General features: G+C 28.8%; 1 protein-coding gene across 1 annotated transcript; it reads right to left on the bottom strand.

Moving 5' to 3' along the window:
* Positions 1-13,774: 13,774 nt before the first annotated feature.
* Positions 13,775-18,878, bottom strand: LOC101238550 (neo-calmodulin). The gene is made up of 5 exons (XM_065808464.1): positions 18,706-18,878; positions 17,692-17,813; positions 17,163-17,275; positions 16,874-17,044; positions 13,775-14,267 (listed from the first exon to the last, which is right to left on the bottom strand). Exons 1-5 carry the CDS (start codon positions 18,876-18,878, stop codon positions 14,052-14,054), a joined length of 795 nt encoding a protein of 264 aa, XP_065664536.1. The 3' UTR covers positions 13,775-14,051.
* Positions 18,879-21,323: the final 2,445 nt, after the last annotated feature.

The raw sequence follows: 21,323 nt of genomic DNA on the forward strand, positions 1-21,323 counted from the left end.
AATGGTTGTAAGGGTATAAGGGATTTAGAAAGTAGAGCTGAAGGATATGTAAATCTAGTTATTTTGCCAAAGTATTGTGACACTGACTTTCAACGACGTCGATATACACCTTCTCGAAAGAAAATTAGAAATATTATTAATTCCGAAAAGCTGAAAAATCAATATGCTAAAGTAGACCAAATAAATGTTGAACAGCTCATAAAAGATAAATGGTGCAAATGGGGTGACATAAAGTTTGAGGGTTTGAAAAAGTGCATCGAAGATCAAACAGTAGAAAATGTCACAGATTTGCAAAGTGACGAAGAAATCGAAAAAGTAATAAAAAATTTAGCAACTCATAATACAGATGGTAAAATGATTTTTGTTTATCAATCGGTCAAAATGAAACGCTTGTATCGAAGATATGCAGAACATTTCATATGTTTAGATGCAACGTATAAAACCACAAAGTATGCTTTGCCTTTGTTTTTTTTGGTTGTAAGAACTAATTTCAATTTTCAAGTTGTTGCAATTTTTGTGTTACAGGAAGAGACGCAAGCCATGATCACAAAAGCTTTGATGTTCATAAAATCATGGAATCCTAATATAGATCCTAAATATGCCATGGTTGATTTTGATGAAGAAGAGATTTCTTCCCTAGAGTCAGTTTTCCCTAACATCAAAGTGTACTTGTGTGACTTTCATCGTGAGCAATCTTGGCACCGTTGGATTTCCAAGTCTGATAATGGAGTGCAAAATATTGCCCAACAATATATTTGCGTCGTATAGCACATTCCGAAAATATCGAAGACTGTCGAAAAGCTACGTCTGATTTCTTATTCTGGGAATTTTGTAAAGGAAAACTTCTAAAATGGTAAGTTTGCGTATATAATTAAACTATCAAATTATATCAAGGTGTTTTTTTTACAAGGATATGTTTTTACAAAGATATGTCTTTACAAGAATATGTCTTTACTTTTTTGATACTAAACATTATATTTTTTATATTTTTGTTTTTTTTTGTTCTTAATGTTAAGTTATGTTAGTTGAAAAAACTGTTATATACACAACTAGAGTAGCCATTGATGAGCTGCTAAAATTCTAAGAACCAGCTCGCACGAATGTATCAACCCCCTCTCTTTTCCTGTGAATTTTTTTTAACCGGTTATTCAGGCTTAATTCAGTTTTTTATAAAAATGTTTGTTTATGTAAAAAAAAAGAAGTTCCGGTGCGATCCCATAGCAGCAAATCACTAAGATTAGCTATTTTTATCTAGGTTTCATGGAACGTGGTTACCAGAAATACAAAGATGGTGTCTGGCTTATAGGCCTGACGACATGATGTTTAATAATATCAACAATGGCACAGAGCGATTAAACGAAGACTTAAAATACGATGTCCTTGCAAACTATAAATCTTGTTCACTCAGTGAAATGCTTACCGTCGTTATCGAACACTTCATACCAAAGCATTATCGTAAATACGTGGAGTTGAATGTACGGTACAGCGAAGGTTATAAAAAATATAATGACGGAGTTATATTTCCGAAATCGCCCAAAGCAACTCGTTAACATTTTATTGACCAACGACAGCAATGTAACATCTGCAATGGTGAATTCAGTTACAAGAATAGATCAGATAACATTCGCTGTCAATAGTTCCGAACTTGAAACTAACGACTATAAAAAATATATTGTGTGCATAGGTAATGAAGATAAATTTTGTTCCTGTTCATGCTCAGATTATCGTCGACATAGAGTTATTTGTAAACACTTTTTTGCCGTTTTTAAATCTGGAATGTCTACATTTGAAAATCTTACTATCAAGTTTCTTAATCATAGTTGGTCTGTTCTGGATCCTGGAATTTTTGCTCACGCAATTCAGAAAGATACTCAATGGAATGAAAATCTAGCAGAAAACAAAAACGAACAACTCATAGGCGAATCAATAAATAGTATTACTGAATACAACAGTAGTTTTGAATTACCAATTAACAATTTTGATACTAATGATAAGGGTAAGAAACTAATTGAAAAGCAATGCGTGAACGACTTTAAAACACGCAAGTCGATTTCAAAATGTCATCAAATTGACTCCCGCTCTAAATTAAAAAGACTAATGGATTTAACATATCTTGTGAAAGATGAAAAAGTTTTGAATCATATGAACACAGACCTAGATACCATTACACCTTTAGTAATACAAAATGTCAGTCAACCAACAGGGCTAATAAAAAGAAACTCTCCTATAAAAAAATTGAAATCGAAAACCACTTTAACATCGAAAATTATTTTGAAATCAAAAAGTAATTTGTATTCTGAAACTTTATTAACCAGAAAAAGGAAACATCCATTTAGTGGAAGGTTTGGAAAGACAGCGGACATGATGAAGCAATGTTACAGAGCAAATCTAGAGCTTAATACTCACACCTCTGATCAAGAGGATATTACATTTGAACTTTGCGAAGAAGAAACACAACGGGCCGAAATTCAGATAGAAACTGAAGAGAAAGATGTGACAATTACTCAAATAAAACAAGGGAGTTCAGAACCTAAGTTTTATCGATTTAATTCAAAATTCGACTCCAACATGGAAAAAATAATACAAACTGGTGATTGGTTGACCTGTAGTGAAATAAACCATGCTCAACTTTTGCTTCACAAACAATTTCCTTATGCGGAAGGCTTGGAAGATACTGGATTAGGTCCTTTGTTAAAAATGTCAAAACTAAAGTCGACCAGGGTACAAATTATCTATAGCAACAACCATTGGATAACATTCTCGGCTGAAACATCCAGTAATATTAAAGTTTTTGATTCCTTATCATGTAATCTTCTACACCATACTGCAAATAAACAAATTTTTCATGTTGTGAACTGCAGTGAATCCATGCTACGTATTTTAGTACAGCCTACACAACAGCAAGAAAATGATTCAGATTGTGGTTTATTTGCGATAGCATATGCAACTGATATTCTTTTTGGAAAAAATCCAGTGGATTCAAATTATGACCTAAATAAAATGCGGGCACATCTAATTGATTGCTTTCGTCTAAATTTAATGAGTCAGTTTCCACAAGTTTCATTCAGTAAACGAACTAACCGAGGAAGACAAAAGATGATACTTCAAGACATTTTCTGTTCATGCAGGATGTGTTTCTTTGATTCTGACGTCGAGACAGACAAAGGCCTATTCATGGCACAATGCTCAAATTGTAATGAATGGTACCGTAAAAAATGCCAAAAGATACCAACAAATATATTCAAGAATAATAATTATGTCAATAGAAGTTGGAAGTGTTCTAGATGTCAATAAAAATAGAAAGCAATTTGTACTGTATTAGTCGTATGCTTGAATAAAACATCTCTCGTTTTTATTTACAATATTTTGTGTCTGTATTATGAACAGAGTATATATATATATATATATATATATATATATATATATATATATATATATATATATATATATATATAATACGAATAGCGAAATAAAATGGTAACAGATATAAAATAAAATGCTAACAGAGTTAAAAAAAACGGATTAAAGTATAAACTAAGTATTTTACATTTTTAAATTCTCCCTAATTTCTGCAGAAATTTATTTTTTTGGATTTGTATGTTTGCCTAAAAAACTTTTTTTTAGGCAAACATGCACTTTATTTGTCATTTAAGAACACATTGTATGGTCGGTAGTCGAGTTAGTCGTTGTAAAAAAGTCGGGTTTAAGGACTAGTGTGTGCTAGGGCAATAGCCTTCTCCCCTTTGCACTATTTTTACAAAATAATCTACTCTGTTTTGACTATTATACTGAAATTAACTGTTATAACTGATGAATGAAATTGAATATTATAGGAATTATACGTATGTGCAATTGATTACCATAAAGTAGGGTTTTAGTTTATTTTTGCTAATATCTTTTTGGTTACGCCAAAAAAAACTTTTTAGTATAACATTGTTTTCTTAATATATATATATATATATTTTATATGTAACATTCCAAAATTTAAATTTTTTTTTTTAGCTTCAAAATGCTATCAATCTCACATCTTCGTTGGGGCTGACTTTGATATCCCATTAATTTTATAATTGCTTATTAACTAATTTAACCTTCCTTACAATTGTTATTGATAGTTTTTTGGAGTTTTGCTAAATTATAACACAATATACAAACATATTTATGACATTTCACTGGCAAAATTATCAATTTAGAAAATAAATTGGGTTATCAAAACAGAATGGACAAAAAAATAAAATATTTTTAATGTTAATGTATCAAGTTAAGGTAAACATAGCAATTTAATTTATCTAGAGCATCCTTATAGAACACAAATAATCATAATTAGCATTTATAAAATAATGCTAACACTAGTAGTAATGTCCTTTAGTTAAATATGTAGGTAAACACCTTCATTTAAAAATAAAAATCTTTGTTTTGTTGTTTTAGTCAAGTTAATCCAAACACATTTGCACGAGTTATAATCACTTCACAATCATTATAGTTTCTAAAATATACACAGAATATTATGTACCAGAAAAAAAAATCTTAACAGATGGTTATTTTACAATTATATTTTCAGGCCAATACTTGTGTAATTAACAAGCAAAATTATCAAAGTCAGCTCCATTATCAAAGTTACTGTAGGTACTTTAAAATTTTTTTGAATAGAAGAATTAAACCCTTTCGCGACGCAGGGGTGTTTTTTCTCACTCACACGCCAAGGCTAAGTAACAATAATAACGGTAATATTCTAAAATACTTTAAAAAAGCATGTACTCAATAGGAGCACATTTTGTTAAAGACACAAATACACAAAAGACTTTATCTAAGAAAGACTTTTTTTATTAATTTTTTTAACATCTTCGGTAATATTTTGTCGCTTAGATATTTTAATTAATTATTTAAAAAACTTTAATATTTCAACATATAAATATAAAAAATTTTATACTTGGGTTATTAACTATAAAACTAAAAAGTCTTTTTTTTTAAAAAAAGTTTTTTTTATCCATTTCTATAATCGAAGTTCTCAAAGGAGAATTTTTTGGCCAACAGTAAGTCATAAAGATTGAATATTGCTTTTATCTGACTTGCTCTTTTAACTTTTATCTCTCTTGCTTTTTAAAATGTAAAATAAAAATAATCGTTGCGAGTGGGATATGATCTAGACGCAACCATTAAAATTTACCAATCACGCATGTATAAATGTGTGGTTGGTAAAGTATTACTCGCGCTGAAACGACGTTGAAGCAACAGTGTCCTGACAACGGTTGTAAATGGCGATTTTATCACCGTTAGTTTATTAGTGTTAATTCGTTGTTCACCGTTGATCACCACTCAACATCACCGGATCAACGCGTTGATCAACGTTGATCAACGTTGCAACGTTGAATCAGATGTGTTGTGCACAAGTCGAAGGTAAAAACTTTACATTCTGTAAAGCATTTACCTTCGACTGCAACTTTAATTCGCTTTTTGGGTTTTTGATTTTGATTTCTTATTTGCAGGTACTTTTTGAGATTCCTTTCAATTACTTTGCTCGCCAATTGTGCTTCTTCTCGAACTAATTGAGAAGTGGTGAATGATGGTAGTTTAGATGCTTTTGATGGACAGCTTGTGAAGAAGTGCGTTAACTTAATTCATTACACCAGCGTTGTTTGAAACCTAGGTACCTCTCGTTTGTTGGCATTTCATTCTTGAATAAGCCAGTTTAGTTTGTTTCTTTCAAATAGTTGAACACCACAGATTGAATTTCTGAGAAGATAAGCCGTAGTCCCAGTCACTTAGAACTTGAAGCATGTAATCCAGTAAGAATTCAGTCACATAGCTAAGATTTGTTAATCTACCAGCTCCATCTATCCTTTCTGGATATTTATTCTTCCTCCTAGTGTCCTTCGAGGTATACAGTATAATTCTGCAGCTCGCTTGCAACTCAATTCACCAGTTTTAACTTCTGCAATGGCTTTTTCCATTAGCTCTTCGCTATAATTGGTGACGGATTCTCTCTTGTGGTTTCGCGACATTGTTGCTGACAATTAATCGATTTAATTAATTTGAATTGATTAAAAGACCAACATGATCTGAGAAATTAATTATCAAAACAAGAAGATAGAGATGATATTAATTATCCAATCCATGCGCATACTAATTATTTTTTTATTTTATTTATTAATTGTTTTCCTAAATTGCTTTTATAATACATAAGAATTAAATTATCTAATCAAACGCGCTCAAGACCAACATGACCTGATAAATTAATTACCAAAACAAGAGGAAGGGAAATAATATTAATTATCCAATCAAAGCGCATTTCTATTTAACATAAATGGGTGGCAAAATTCCCCATTTAGAACCTCCGTAATAACTTTCGATCAAAATTAAAATAAAAAAAAACGAAACACAAAGATTCTTTAAAAAATTTTCCAATATTTTAGTCTTAAATTTTGAAAGGAAATAAATAATTTGATTTTTATGAGAATTTTAAATTTCCTGTTTTTTTATAGATTATTTTTGTCAATTAATTTTTTTATCAAATTTTCACAAAAAGAAGATTTATTTTACATAATTGGATAAAAAGTTTGTTTTTCTTCTAATAGAAATTTGAATTATAAAAAAATCTTATTCCTGAGTAAAGTGATAGTTATAAAAGTAGATATACACCAATTGGTGGCGAAATTTATAAAGTGGCGAAATTACCCTAAAAAGGGCTGATGACAAGTGAGTTTTTTTTAAATGATTTGAAAATTTTGTGTACTATTCAACTGCATTAAAAACATTGAAAGCAAAAATGACAATGTAATGTTTTGTTTTCCTGCACAATGTACGCGCCGTGTATACTCACTTAATGTTGGCTTTTTTGGTCCATTACAGATATATTATAATAAAGAGATTCAGACATTGCTAAAGAATCATATAGGTAGGCTAGTGACACATTTTCAGATTCTCGATCTTTTAGACATATTTTAAAATTGTAACATCAGCAAATACTGCGCATGCTCTTCAAAAACCGGAATTTCAATCCATATATAAGTGTTTGCACCTTTATTGACAAAAGAACAAGCTTAGCAGGTTAATAGCATTGACTAAACACAAGAGCTTAAGAAATAAACACATTTAAAATTAGGTCTCCCACAATGTTTCAACCTGTGTTCTCTTTCGATGCAAGGGTTAAGATTGAGAATACAAAAGTTGTCTCTAGTGCCTTTTCCTACTTCTAAAAATAAGTTTAAAAAAAAACCCACGAAAACGGTGAAAAACTGAGCTTCTGAATACGACTCTGAATATCCAAGAATTAAAAGGCAAGACAAAAAAAAAATGACCAGGAAAAAGAAAAATTAGAGGTTGTTGTCAAAAAAGGGAAATTTTCAGAAAAACAAAAAATAAAGTATTACTTGCTCGCGCGCACGCACAAACACATGTGTGTGTGCGCGCTTAGGTGTGCATTTTAATTAATAATCTCTAAAATGGATAAAATGGATGCGCTCTTCTCTTTCTAAAGCCGATTTTCCATTCAGACTGGTATGAGAAGTTTCCGCGCGAAAACATTTTTCGAGCATGCGCAAAATGTTAAATAAAATGTCAAAATTTTGAGCATGATGAAACCGTTAAATAAAAAAACTTGTGGAAAGTTATGACAAACGTTTTAATATAAATATAAAAAAAAGTAAGAAGTTCAATATTGTTGAGCTTTTATATTTTCCGCTGGCTTTTTATTAAAGTCCATTCTCCATTCAGATTTTTTCTCACTTTAGAGCAAAAAAAAAAAGTACTGCGCTTATGTGCGAAGAATATCAAATAAACAAAACTTGTATATTTAATGCTTATTGTGCATTCTCAACGCAATTTTCCGCGCAGAAAATTACGTTTTCCGCGCAGAAAATTACGTTTTCCGCGCAGAAAATTACGTTTTCCGCGCAGAAAATTGCGTTGAGAATGCACAATAAGCATTAAATTCCAAAGAAAATCTGAATGGATAACAAACTTGTTCCTAGTAATTTATGATTAAGTTTCCATTTTAAAGTGCACATTGTATATTTTTATTATAATTATTTCAAACAAAAACATATAAATAAGCTTGGCTAATTTTATTGATAAACTACAACCTTAATTGTCGCCTATTTTCTTTATAATGATTTCAGAAAATTACAATGAGATAAATATAGTTTTCTTAAGTTCTCTATCTCGGAGCACATTCTCACATTAATGTTAGATAAATACCTCCCATTAAGTTATTGAAAATACCTCCTCCTGTTTAGAGTCGATAATTTTTTTTTTTTTTTTTTTTTTTTTTTTTTTTTTTTTTTTTTTTTTTTTTTTTGCTATATAAATTTATTAAAGTCGTAAAGCATAATATAAATACAAATAGCAGGGGCAAGAAGAAGACATAATTGGTCTTATCACCAAGCCCCTTAGTCTATACCGTAAATATAAGACAACAAAAATTTAAAAACGTAACACTATATAATATAAAACATTTTTATAAAGACTTAATAGAATAAAAATCATCGGTCCTAAAGTCCTACTTTAACTTTTTGTTTTTGTGTTGGTCAAGAAAAATTTTAAAAAAAGAAAAAAAGGAATTTGTACAAAGAAACTATATTACTAATAAGCAAGCAAGCAAATACGCATAATCCTGAAGCTTTCCTTTTACACCAGCATATACCTTTAAATATGTGAATAATTCTTATAAACCATAATTTTATATATATATATATATATATATATATATATATATTTATTTTTTATCAAGCCTCATTAAAACTTCAGAAAAAGTTGAGCGCTACGTCGATCATCTGTAGTTTTTGCTTTAATTTATTCTTAAACTCATTTAGCATAGAAATTGTTTTAAGTTCATTAGTTAATATTTTATTCCATAATTTCGGCCCTCTAGTAGAAATTGAAAATTCGGTCGCCGCAAAATAACTTTTGGGTTGGATATAACTGTTATTTGAAAATCTGGTGAGATATCTATTCTGATTTATTTTGAATAATGGGTAAAAAATTTTAGGAGATACATTTTTATTAATTTTGAACATAAATATAAGAACTTGATAGACATTTAATTGATAAACATTCATTATATTTAAATTAACAAATAATGCTTGGGAGTGTGTATAACGGCCCACATTGGAAATGATTCTGATTGCATGCTTTTGTTTATTAAATAGTTTTTTTATTTTATTTTTATTTGTACTGCACCAAGCAATATTTGCATAATTAAGATGGCAATGAATGAACGAGAAATATAAAAGCTTTAAGCAAGTTGGATTTAAAAAAGGCTTAGCTCTGCATAGCAGGCCTATGTTCCTTGAGATTGTATTTTCGAGATATTGTATGTGATCTCTCCACGTCACATTTTCATCAAGAAGCACGCCGAGAAATTTTAAAGTGGTTTCTCTTTTTATGTCCTGATTGGCAATACAAAGTTTTGGAAGTTTCAATGGAATTTTATCTCGGTCATGAAAACGATGGAAAAAAGTATATTTTGTTTTGGTTACATTTAACGATAATTTGTTTGCATTAAACCATTCAGTAAGATTTAATAGCTCTTTGTTTACTGACTTAAACAGAATATTTATATCATTATGTGCATAAAATAGATTTGTGTCATCTGCAAATAATATTGTATCTAGTTCGGTACAAGCTTTGCTTAAATCATTAATAAAAATGAGAAATAGGAGTGGCCCTAATATAGATCCCTGAGGAACCCCACATGTTATGTTCATATTGGTTGTTTTACCTTCATTATAAGAAATGTATTGTTTTCTATTTGACAAATAGCTTTTAAACCACGCAATATTTGTATGTTTAATACCATAGTTTTCTAATTTTGTTAGTAAAATGTAATGATCGACAGTGTCAAAAGCCTTACTGAGATCAATAAATACACCTAATGTATATTTATTTTCATCAAATGATTTAAAAATATCATGAACAAGATGAACAATAGCCTGATCAGTAGAGTGGCTCTTTTTAAACCCAAATTGCTTACTATAGAGAATATTGTTTACATCTAAAAAGTAATACAATCTTTTATACATAATGTGTTCTAATAACTTTGAAAAGCATGATAGTATGGAGATAGGCCTGTAATTGGAGACACTAGTCTCATCTCCTGATTTTAGTATAGGTATTACCCTTGCAATTTTAAGTTTATCGGGAAAGATTCCTTGGTTTAAAGAGAGCGTAAATATATGCAAAAGCGGAATTTTTAAATAAGGCATTGATTTAATTACTACATTACTGCTTACATCATCAACTCCATTACCTTTATTTGGTTTAAGTAAGTACATGGCATCTAGCAATTCTGTTTCTGTTAGCATATTATTGTCCATTATATTATTATTAGAGTTTAGGTATGATTTGAAGCAAGTTTGACTTTTATTTATTTTTGATGCTAAACTTGGACCTGTGCTAACAAATGCATGGTTAAACGAATTAGCAATTATTGCGTCGTTAATAATTTCACAGTCATTTATAATTAGTTTTTTTGGTAAACAACTATTATTCATATCTTTTTTACCTATAACCTCTTTTATTATGTTCCAAGTTTTTTGTATATCATTTTTGTATTTTAGCAATTGGCTACTATAGTAAAATTTTTTTGAGCGCTTTACAATCGTCACAAAAAGGCGATTATAGTTTTTATAGTTTGTTTCATTTTTAAAAGTCCTTTTTTTAATGAACTTCTCATACAACCGTTGCTTTTTTTTCGAAGATTTTATGATTCCGGGTGTTATCCAGGGATTTTGTAGAGTTTTTGATTTAATAAATTTAGTTGTTATTGGGAATGCTTTATTGTAGTGACATTCAAATATATGATAAAATTTATCATAAGCTTCATTAACATTTTTTGTTTTCAAAACGGGTTCCCAGTTTGTTGTCGATAAAAGGCTAATAAATGTCACAAGAGAAGCGTCCTTAATTACTCGTTTTTTAGTTTTTACTTTTTTAGAAGGTTGATTTAACGATTTTTGTGCTGTTATAAAAACCGGAAAATGATCAGATATGTCTGTAATAAATATTCCAGTTTTAATTTTTACGTTTTTGAAATTATTAATTATAATTTGATCAATTGAAGTAGCAGTATTTTTTGTAATTCGAGTAGGTTTATTTATAGTAGGAATAAATCCATTTTGAAACATAATATTGAAAAAAGTTCTGACGTCTTTGTTTTTGTTGTATTCAAGTAAATCTAAATTCAGATCGCCTACGAAGTAAACGCATTTGCCACATAATTCTTCGCTTATAATTAAGCTTTTAATTTGTTTGTTAAATGCTTTTTTATTACCAGAAGGCGGTCTGTATATGACGTGTACAACTGCGTTCTTGCAAGTTTTGTTTACAACTTCTATTGATAACAATTCAAAATCATGCGTAACAGCAAAATAATTTTTGCGTAGTTTGAAATCTAAGGAGTTGTGGATAAAAATGCATAATCCTCCACCTGTTTTTTCAGAGTCTCTAATTTGATGCAAAACTTTATAATTATTAAGTTGAAAATTAGAATTGTTTTCAATTTCCTTATCGCGGCACCATGTTTCGGTTAGACATATAATTTGAAAGTTAATTTTGACACTGAATAAAAATTGCTTAAATTTCTCAAAATTTTTTTGGAGGCTCCTTATATTAAGGTGTAGGATAGATAATGCAGTTGAATTTATGTCAGCAGTAATACATGAGATATCTGAACTATAGTAATAAGGACTTATATTTAATAATCCCTCCTCATCATTATAAAATTTAATATCTGATTGATTTTTTAACGGTATATATTTGTTTATTAGGAAAGGTTCAAGATTATTTATGTCAATATTAATCAGAGCGCTATTATCAAAATTATTCCTAAATAATCGATTAGTTTCCATTTTAAAAATATAAATTTAAGATAACAAATATAAATAAAAATAAAAAAAAATAATAATTACTATTCCTTTCGAATCCACTCTCGAACGATTAGTTTATCGTAAGATATTATTGCAAACTTGCCAAGCTCTCGTTCCTTTTTCATTCGCTCTTTTAGATCTTTTCTTATTAATATTGTTTCTGTGCAGTAATCTTCATTAACGTAGATTTTTTTTCCTTTTAATTTTTGGACGTTTTTTAAAATAGCAACTTTATCTTTATAATTTAGAAGTTTAATAACAACTGTTCTAATCTTTTTCGAGTCTCTAATCCCAGTCCTATGTGCCCGTTCAATTTTTATATTTTTCAATCCAAGTAAATCTTCGAAGAATTTTTGCACTTTTAATTCAGTCTCATTCCAATTTTCGTTTTCACTTTCTTTTAATCCGTCAATTCTCAAGTTATTTCTTCTTGAGCGGTCTTCTATTTCTCTAAGTTTACTCTTTATTTTTGTGATCTCACTATTATCTTTTATCTTGTTATTAATTTCTTTTGTTTTTTTCTTCAGTAGTTCTAATTTACCTGAGATAATATCATCGTTTGCTTGAATGAATTTCTGCATTTCACTGAATTCAGTTACTAACAACGTCACGGATTTATTTGTTAATTCAAGGTCGTTTGTAATGGCGATTATTTTATTTGAGTTATCAATATTATCTTTATCATTTTTATCAAGTCGTTCAGTAATAATTTTCATGTTTGCAGCTGTTATGGAAGCAAATATTTTTTCGTGCTCTTTTAATAATTTTCTAGTTTCGTTTAGGATGTCGATTTTTTGCTTTTCAAGCATTTCAGAGAATAATTTTTCGATACAATTTATATCCATAACAAGAATTTGAACGATACCAAGAAAATAGAAGAAAAAAGTTTTTAATAATAGTAAAAATAACAACAAAAATAAAAAAAAGTTTCAGCTAAAAATTTTCTAAGCTTTAAACGCGTCTGCTTTCAATTGAATTCAAATGAATATGTTCTGTATATATATTCAATATATCTGTATATATATTCAATATATTCAAATGAATATGTTCTCAAATGAAAATGAATTCTTAGCATCGTTAATTTGTTAATTATTTTAGTTAATAGTATTTATTAAAATAACTAACAAATTATTTAAGTATAAATTATAAAAGTATAATCTCAAAGATTTTTTATTTAAAAAAAAGTATACTTATTAAAATATTTCAATGATGACAACAATAAAAAAATTTCAATGATGACAACAATAAAAACCGGTTTGCGTAGTTAAAAATCGATTTCTCAACGGTGGGGTGAAAAATCGATTTTTAACTTTTTTTAAAAGATATGCAAATAATAGTTCATTTCGTGCTTTTTAGGTAAAAGTTTATCAAACTAAAGTACAGGAGCATTGGGTTGAAAAAAAGTCATAGCCCTAATAAATATACAGCTTTGGCTTTTTTGCTTTTCCTTTTTTTCTATTTATCTTTTTTGTTTTGTTGACTATAATGCTACACTTATCACGCTAGTCCGGGTAAAAACATTTCTTTTTAACAAAGAATGCTATACTACGAATACTAATCTAGCGTGGAAAGGCGAGTCATTAACTTTAAATTTTGTTAAACAACTCTACCTCTTTTAAACGGCCTAACTAAAAATAATTAAACTTTGCTCCGTTAATAGTTAACATAATTTAAAGTTTCATTTACATAATTTCAATAGTGTTTTAACAGCATCCTTTTGTAAAGAATACAATAAATTTCATATTAAATTTTAATCTTAACTTTCCCATTGATTTTTTTGTCAAATCCTGCTAAGATGCCGAAAATGTTTGTTTACCAAATCTCTAAATATGGAGATTTGCAAAAACATTTCCATATATGACAGCAATTTTAAATTAATTGAAAAACTTTAAAAAAACGTTAAAAGAAAAAAATACAATTATTCTTTATATTTCTCGTAGAAATGTTCGTTGTTCTAGACAATATATTGAAAATAAAATATAGCCGTTAATATTTGATTATAACATAATTGTCAACAAACCGTTAAATAAATCTGAAAAAAAAAAGAAGCGCTGAGTTACAATATACTTCAAACCTTACATTGTTACGATATTGATAATATTATTAAGGTGTCATTAATATGAATATTTCACGCTCTTCATAATGAAATTGTAGATAAAAAAAACTTGTTAAGATTTTAATTACTATTTTTTAGAAGGGACGACTGAAATATTTGTAAAAAGTCTCTGTTGCTACTTCATAGTTAATTTGACCATCGCGTTCGATATCAGTTATCTTTACAAAATCGTTCCATTCCTCCTCCGTTAGTTTATCTCCTAGTTCTAACAATATCGTGCGTAATTCTAACAACGAAATGAATCCTGTATCATATGGGTCAAATACAAGAAACGCAGCCACGCATTTATCCTAAATAACATTTATCCTGAGTAACATTACTAAAAAACACATTTATATTTTCTTTAATTTATCTTAAATAATCCTAAAATACTTACTCAAAAATATTTGTTTATCTAGATTAACAAATTAGATAATTAGTAATTATCTATAGTAAACACCAAATAATATTAATAATAATAAAACTAGTGATAGTGATGAAGAGTAACGATAATTTTACATTCCATAGAGTTATAAAAAAAAGTTATATAAAGAATATAACTATAGTAATAATAATAATATTAGAAATAAGTATACTAAAAAAACTAATTCAGTTTAACAATTGACAAGAACAATTTCTGGCATTGTTCAAGTGTAATGGCGTCCCAAGCAGCCTTTATTTCGATCCAAAATCGGTCTAAATTTGTTGCAGTTGATTGATTTATATTTCTATCAACTTCGTTCCATAACTTTTATATCGGAATTAGGTTTGATGACTGAGCGAGCCTTTCTAAAACATCAATTTTGTTAGCGTTAAACCACATTTTAACACTTTTAACGGTGTGTTTAGTGTCGTTGTCTTGTTGGAATTTGAACGAACAAAATGGAAAATTTACCTTTGCATAAGGCAACATGACGTTTTCTAATATTTCATTGTACATGTGTTTACCCATTGTCCCTTGAACTCTATGCAACGGGCCCACGCCTCACCATGAAAAACTGCCCCAAACAATTACCTTGGCACCACTATGTTTTATTGTGTTTAGAGTATACTGAGTTCTTGGTTTTGGGGACAACGAACATATCGTTTTCCGTCGAATCCAAAGCAATTAAACTTAGACTCATCAGTTCAAATCACATTTTTTCAAAAACTCACGAGATTGCATTTTGAGACCAAAGGTTTTTTTCGGGAAACTCTTCGAAATAACTTATTTTCGCCTAGGCGACTTTTGACAGTGCTGACAGACAGATTGAGTAAGTTTTAAGCAATTTGATCTCTTATTTTGGTGCGCCAGCAAAAGGATTTAGATTAGCGATACAGATAATGGCTGCGTCTTCTTTGGGGGTTTTCTTTCGTTCACGAGACTTCTCTTTTTTTTTTTTTTTCTAGGTGCTCCCAGAAGTCCTATCACCGAGCACCGCGAAGGAGAGCATTTAATTAGAAGTTTACGCCTCCTTCTTTACCAATGTCGCTTATTGGGCGAGGCGTCGAACCCGGGTTCTGAACCTGAACGTCGAACGTCTAGGTTCTGAGCCAGAACTCTAACCACTGCGCCATGGCTGCTCTAACTTGAGTTTTTTGTTGCTCAATGAACCAGTATTATTAGATAAATTAATAGCATTGATAATTTTTTGACGAGAACAATCCAATCCTCGAGCATTAGTTAATTTTCAAGAAAAAATAAATGTGTGCTATTTAATGCGACCTCAAATATTTAAACGCGGCTCAATACAAGCAATACAATACAAGCAATTATGTTATCTAGTTAGTTAAGCAATTATGATATCTAATAAGTAGTTCCGTTCAAAAAAGTAAACACTGTTGGTGCTATAAAAAAGTAAACACTGTTGGTGCTATAAAAAAGTAAACACTGTTGGTGCTATAAAAAAGTAAACACTGTTGGTGCTATAAAAAAGTAAACACTGTTGGTGCTATAAAAAAGTAAACACTGTTGGTGCTATAAAAAAGTAAACACTGTTGGTGCTATAAAAAAGTAAACACTGTTGGTGCTATAAAAAAGTAAACACTGTTGGTGCTATAAAAAAGTAAACACTGTTGGTGCTATAAAAAAGTAAACACTGTTGGTGCTATAAAAAAGTAAACACTGTTGGTGCTATAAAAAAGTAAACACTGTTGGTGCTATAAAAAAGTAAACACTGTTGGTGCTATAAAAAAGTAAACACTGTTGGTGCTATAAAAAAGTAAACACTGTTGGTGCTATAAAAAAGTAAACACTGTTGGTGCTATAAAAAAGTAAACACTGTTGGTGCTATAAAAAAGTAAACACTGTTGGTGCTATAAAAAAGTAAACACTGTTGGTGCTATAAAAAAGTAAACACTGTTGGTGCTATAAAAAATAACAGCAATTGCTATAAAAATGTAAAACTTGTTATCAAAAAGTTAAATCAACTGGTCATGAAAGTGTGCTTTTTATATTGCCGCCACTGTATAAATATATATATATAATATATATATATATATATATATATATATATATATATATATATATATATATATATATATATATATATATATATATATACAGGGTCATCCCGAAGAGGTGAATATATATATATATATATATATCAACAAGATATATATATATATATATATATATATATATATCAACAAGATATATATATATATATATATATATATATATATATATCAACAAGATATATATATATATATATATATAAATATATATATATATAATATATATATATATATATATATATATATATATATATATATATATATATATATATATATATATATATATATATATATCAACATTGTTTTTAGCCTTTTAAAAAAAAAAAAGCAAAATTACAAAAAAGCAGCAGAAAATAGCTTTGATAAAACTCAAAGTAAATTATTTTTGTTTATTTGTTAACAATCTTAATTAAATACTTACAGTTTCTTTTTGTAGATCTTCATCTTTTTTACCTTCGTTCATTTCTAGTTTTAAGTCGTTAAGAATCAGTTCAACAAATTTGCTAAGATCAATGCAACTTTTTCCTTTATTATTAACGGGACAAATAAGCGTTTTAAATTCATCGTTTTTGAACCCAATCATTTCAAAAGCCTACAATTTTTTTTTAAAACAAATAGTTTTTTTTCTTGCATATTTCTTAGAACATATTTTGAACAAAATACAGCAGAGATGAAATTTATCTTTTGAAATTTCCTTATTTTTAAATTACCTCTTTAAACTCCTGCACTTTTAATGCATTCTCTCCGCCAAGACTTGAACGTAAAATTTTCTTAAGTCCAACTATATGTTGAGGAAAATTCTCACTTGGTTCGCTAAGAGTTTCTAAAATAAGTTTCAAGCTTTAAATAACAAGTTAGTTTTATTTAACCAACTCTTAAAGGAATATACTTTATATACTATTTTCAAAACAGCAACGATAAAAAAACAAAAATTTTTGTTCAATTAGTCCCAGTAAGACCATTTAACCCAGCGGGCACAGGCGTCCGCAGGACGCCTTTAAGACGTTATTTGGACGTCTTATGTCCGAAGGACGTCCCCAACGGACGTCCAACGGACGTCCAACGGACGTTCTGTGTCCGCTGAGAAAAGTTTTGACTAATAAAAGAAGGAAAGACGTCAAAACTTTTTAACCCCTCTTTCTTTATAAATTCTACAATTGCTACTGCTAAGTTGCATTTTTTACTCACAAGTGAAAATCATTTTGGAGCAATATGTGCAAATTGAACTTAAATTTTTACCTAACTCATCGTATATTTCTGAATAAATTTCTTTTGAAACCGAATCGAAAGAATCCATTTGCCAATCGAAAACTTTCTTTTTTTGCATTTGAAGTGAATCTTCAATATACAGATTTTTAATACTACATTAAAAATAAATAATTTATATCTCAACTGTGGGCTTGAAAATGCCGCTGAGTTTTAGTATTATAGCTTATATAATGTACTTTAAATATTTAAAAAAATATTTAATGTACCTTGAATATTTTAAAAATATATAATGTACTTTAGTTATTTAAAAACAAATTTAATGTAGTTTAAACTTTGAAATAATATTTAATGTACTTTGAGTATTTAAAAAAATATTTAATGTACCTCAAATATTTAAAATAAAGTAGCTATGCAGCTTGATTATTGTCTTATGAAACAATCTAATATAAAAAATTGTATTATAACAAATTTGATGAAAACTCTGTTTATAAAGTTGCATTAAAACAAAGTTAGTGAAAATTCTGTGTTTATGAAGTTGCGTTAAAACAAAGTTAGTGAAAACTCTGTGTTTATGAAGTTGCATTAAACAAAGTTAGTGAAAACTCTGTGTTTATAAAGTTGCAGAAATTAATTAGTTTAGCTTAAGTTAAATAGTTATGGATAAAAAGAGTAATGAAGTCGAGAATAACCCTTTTTATTTAAATAATTTCTAGCTTTATAAAAAACTCCAATTATTTTAGAAATTTTAATACCAATGATGTTTCTATGTAATGTGTTCATAAAGAAAACTCCTAAAAACTTTTTAACGCAGTCTCATTTCTCTCAATTTGGTCAATAAAAATTGGAGGCAGACTTTGTATTAAGAGTGCCGCCAGCAAACTTAATACAAAGTAGATTTGAGGCTTTATTCAAGTCATTAATATAAATCCAGAAAATGTGACCTTAATATAGAGCATTGCGGATCACCATTAATATATCTTATAAATCCTTTTGATAAACATCATAACTGCAAATATTGTTTTTGGTTTGAAATAACTTTCAAACCTTTTTATAATCTTGTTGTTTATTCCATAGTATTTAAGTTTATGAAGTAAGATGGTATGATCTACTGTATCAAATGCCCTTGAAAAGTCAATAAAAATACCTAGTGTATAGTCATTTGACATATGTATAAACATACTTAAGTTTGTAGTTTGCACGATGCCTGAAAGTGCCATACCTGAAACATCAAAGTTCCTGCCAATGCTATCGAGTAATTAATTTGTATTTCTTCATTAATTGTATTATTTTATTAATGCTTATTTATTTATTTAGTTATTTTGGTGCTCAAAGAGGTCCTTACGGTCTTATCACAGAGTATCACGGAATAGCATTTAACAACGACGTTGTTACGACCTTCTATACGAATGTTGCATATATGGTCAGCGCCAGCTTTTTGTCGGCTCCAGTTCTGATGCTAAAACTCTACCCACTAAACCACGGCTGCGATTTAATAAAGATGACGTCATTCAACATCCTCTACCTTATTGGAAAGTTAAAAATTAATTTCAAAATATCATCCTTCTCAGCTTTATAGTTCTTTCTAATTGCATATGACATGGCATGTTACATGTATATTAAAAACTATTTAATGAAAACAAAAGATTTCCTTACAAACTTTTAAAATTATTATTAATCTTTAGATAATTGATATGTTTCATTTTTTCCTTCATTCAGAAAAAGAATAGCGACAGTTAAAATTATTTGTACCTAACGCACCATTAGCTGTTGAAATAAAAGAGGTCTCTAATAAAACTATTTGACTTAATATTCTGTAAGTCCTCTTCCCATAAATTGCAAAATATTATTGCATTTAAATTTTTATTTTTTTATTTTTATTCATGGTATATTCCTATTTATTGTAGATTTTATCATTTATAAGTTTGCTTTTGAAAATCTTGAAAATTAAAAATTCGAAACAAACTTTGAAATAAAAAGAATGTTTGAAAACGCTTCATAAATTAAAATAATAAGCGAGTTTAATTTTTATAATAAAAATAATAAAAAGATTAATTAATTAATTAAAAATAATAAAAAGATTAATAAATAATTAATATATTTTATGTATTAGCAGCAAACAAACATATTTATATATAAACAATGTAACAGCTGTGGAAACAGGAGAAAAAATTTAAAACTGCAATTCTATTTATATTAGTTCTTTTGCATAATATAAAAATAAAAACCATTTTCAGTATCTTTAACTGTTTTTTGGTATCTGAGTTGTTGAATTTAAATGTGGGCTTACAAGCTTTTAAGATATTACACACACTCAGGGGCGTCGCCTTGGAGGGGGTAGGGGGGAGTCTCCCCCTCCCAGAATCTAGAAAAGAGAAAAGTTGGGAATTTCCTTGCCACGAGTTGGGACAGTTGGGAAATCGGTGATAAAATCAAAAAATATTTTCCAGTTAAATAAAGTTAAAATGTTTGCAAAAATCCATCAAAGATCTAATTTTTTTTTGACTTGGACAAATAAACTTTACGTTTATTAAACGGCTTAAGGCTGTTTTCCACAAGACGAAATCAATTGCTAAGTCATAACGGAACGCCCTTTTGATTTCCACGTTATTGTTTTTTTTCGCGCAACTTTTTTTTGTTATCAACAATAAAAATGGCAGCTGCGAGTTTATGCAATAAAAATAGCAGCTGCAATTTTATGTGTGACTAAAAGCAGTTATTCATTTTTTTCATACTTTCTACTTTGAAACGTGAATATTTATTTCCATGAATTGATTTTAACATTTCTGTCTTTGTATAAAAGATATGATAGCATTTAAAATGATATGATTCATTTTTTAATATAATAATTTTATATAAAGCTTTTTATCAGAAAGTATAATAAAATAAATGCTAAACTCTGATATGAGCTTTTTGCGCCTGTTATTACTTCCAATTATCAGTATACTAAAGTAGGATCAGAATTAGGTTTGTAGGAGTAGTAGGCCTAATTAGAATATATAATAGAATTATTAGTCTTATTCTATTATTTTAAGACTCTTATATCTTTTCACATTTATTAAGAGTGATAACTTTTATAAACATTGAATCCTTTAAAAATTACGGTAAATTATCTGCGTTTGTTTTCCAGCACTAAATATGAATAGCAAAAGATATAAATTACAAAGTTGCGTATGCAAAGCAGTATTTAATAACGACTATAAAACCAGTCATGAAAGATCCGTTCATGGTGGTATAAAGGTTCGTATACAAACAGTGGGAGCCCCAGAGAATCCTTTTGTAGCCTCCTTAGCTTCAAAAAAACAAAAAATGGAACCTCAGAATGCTGGTATTGATGTCGAAGTGAATGATGAAATAAAAAATAGTGAACATACAAAGTTAGACTTGATAATAATTGAAACACCGACTTCAACATGTGGTATATCCATAGAAGAAGAAACAACATCTTTTAATAAAAAATTTGAAGAGGACGCAAGTTCAAAAATTCATAATAATGATGCAAAAGGGGAAAACCCGGGTTATGCTGTAGTCCAGGAACAAGCAGTGAAATTTACAGAATTAAATCCTAAATCAGATGATTTAACCCAGTTTCATGACCGAGATAAAAAGGATGACACGAATATTATTAACTTGGATACTACTGAAGTAAGCAGTGAAGCAACAAA

The sequence above is a fragment of the Hydra vulgaris genome, chromosome 10 (assembly GCF_038396675.1).
Source record: "Hydra vulgaris chromosome 10, alternate assembly HydraT2T_AEP".
In the NCBI taxonomy this organism is placed as follows: domain Eukaryota; kingdom Metazoa; phylum Cnidaria; class Hydrozoa; order Anthoathecata; family Hydridae; genus Hydra; species Hydra vulgaris.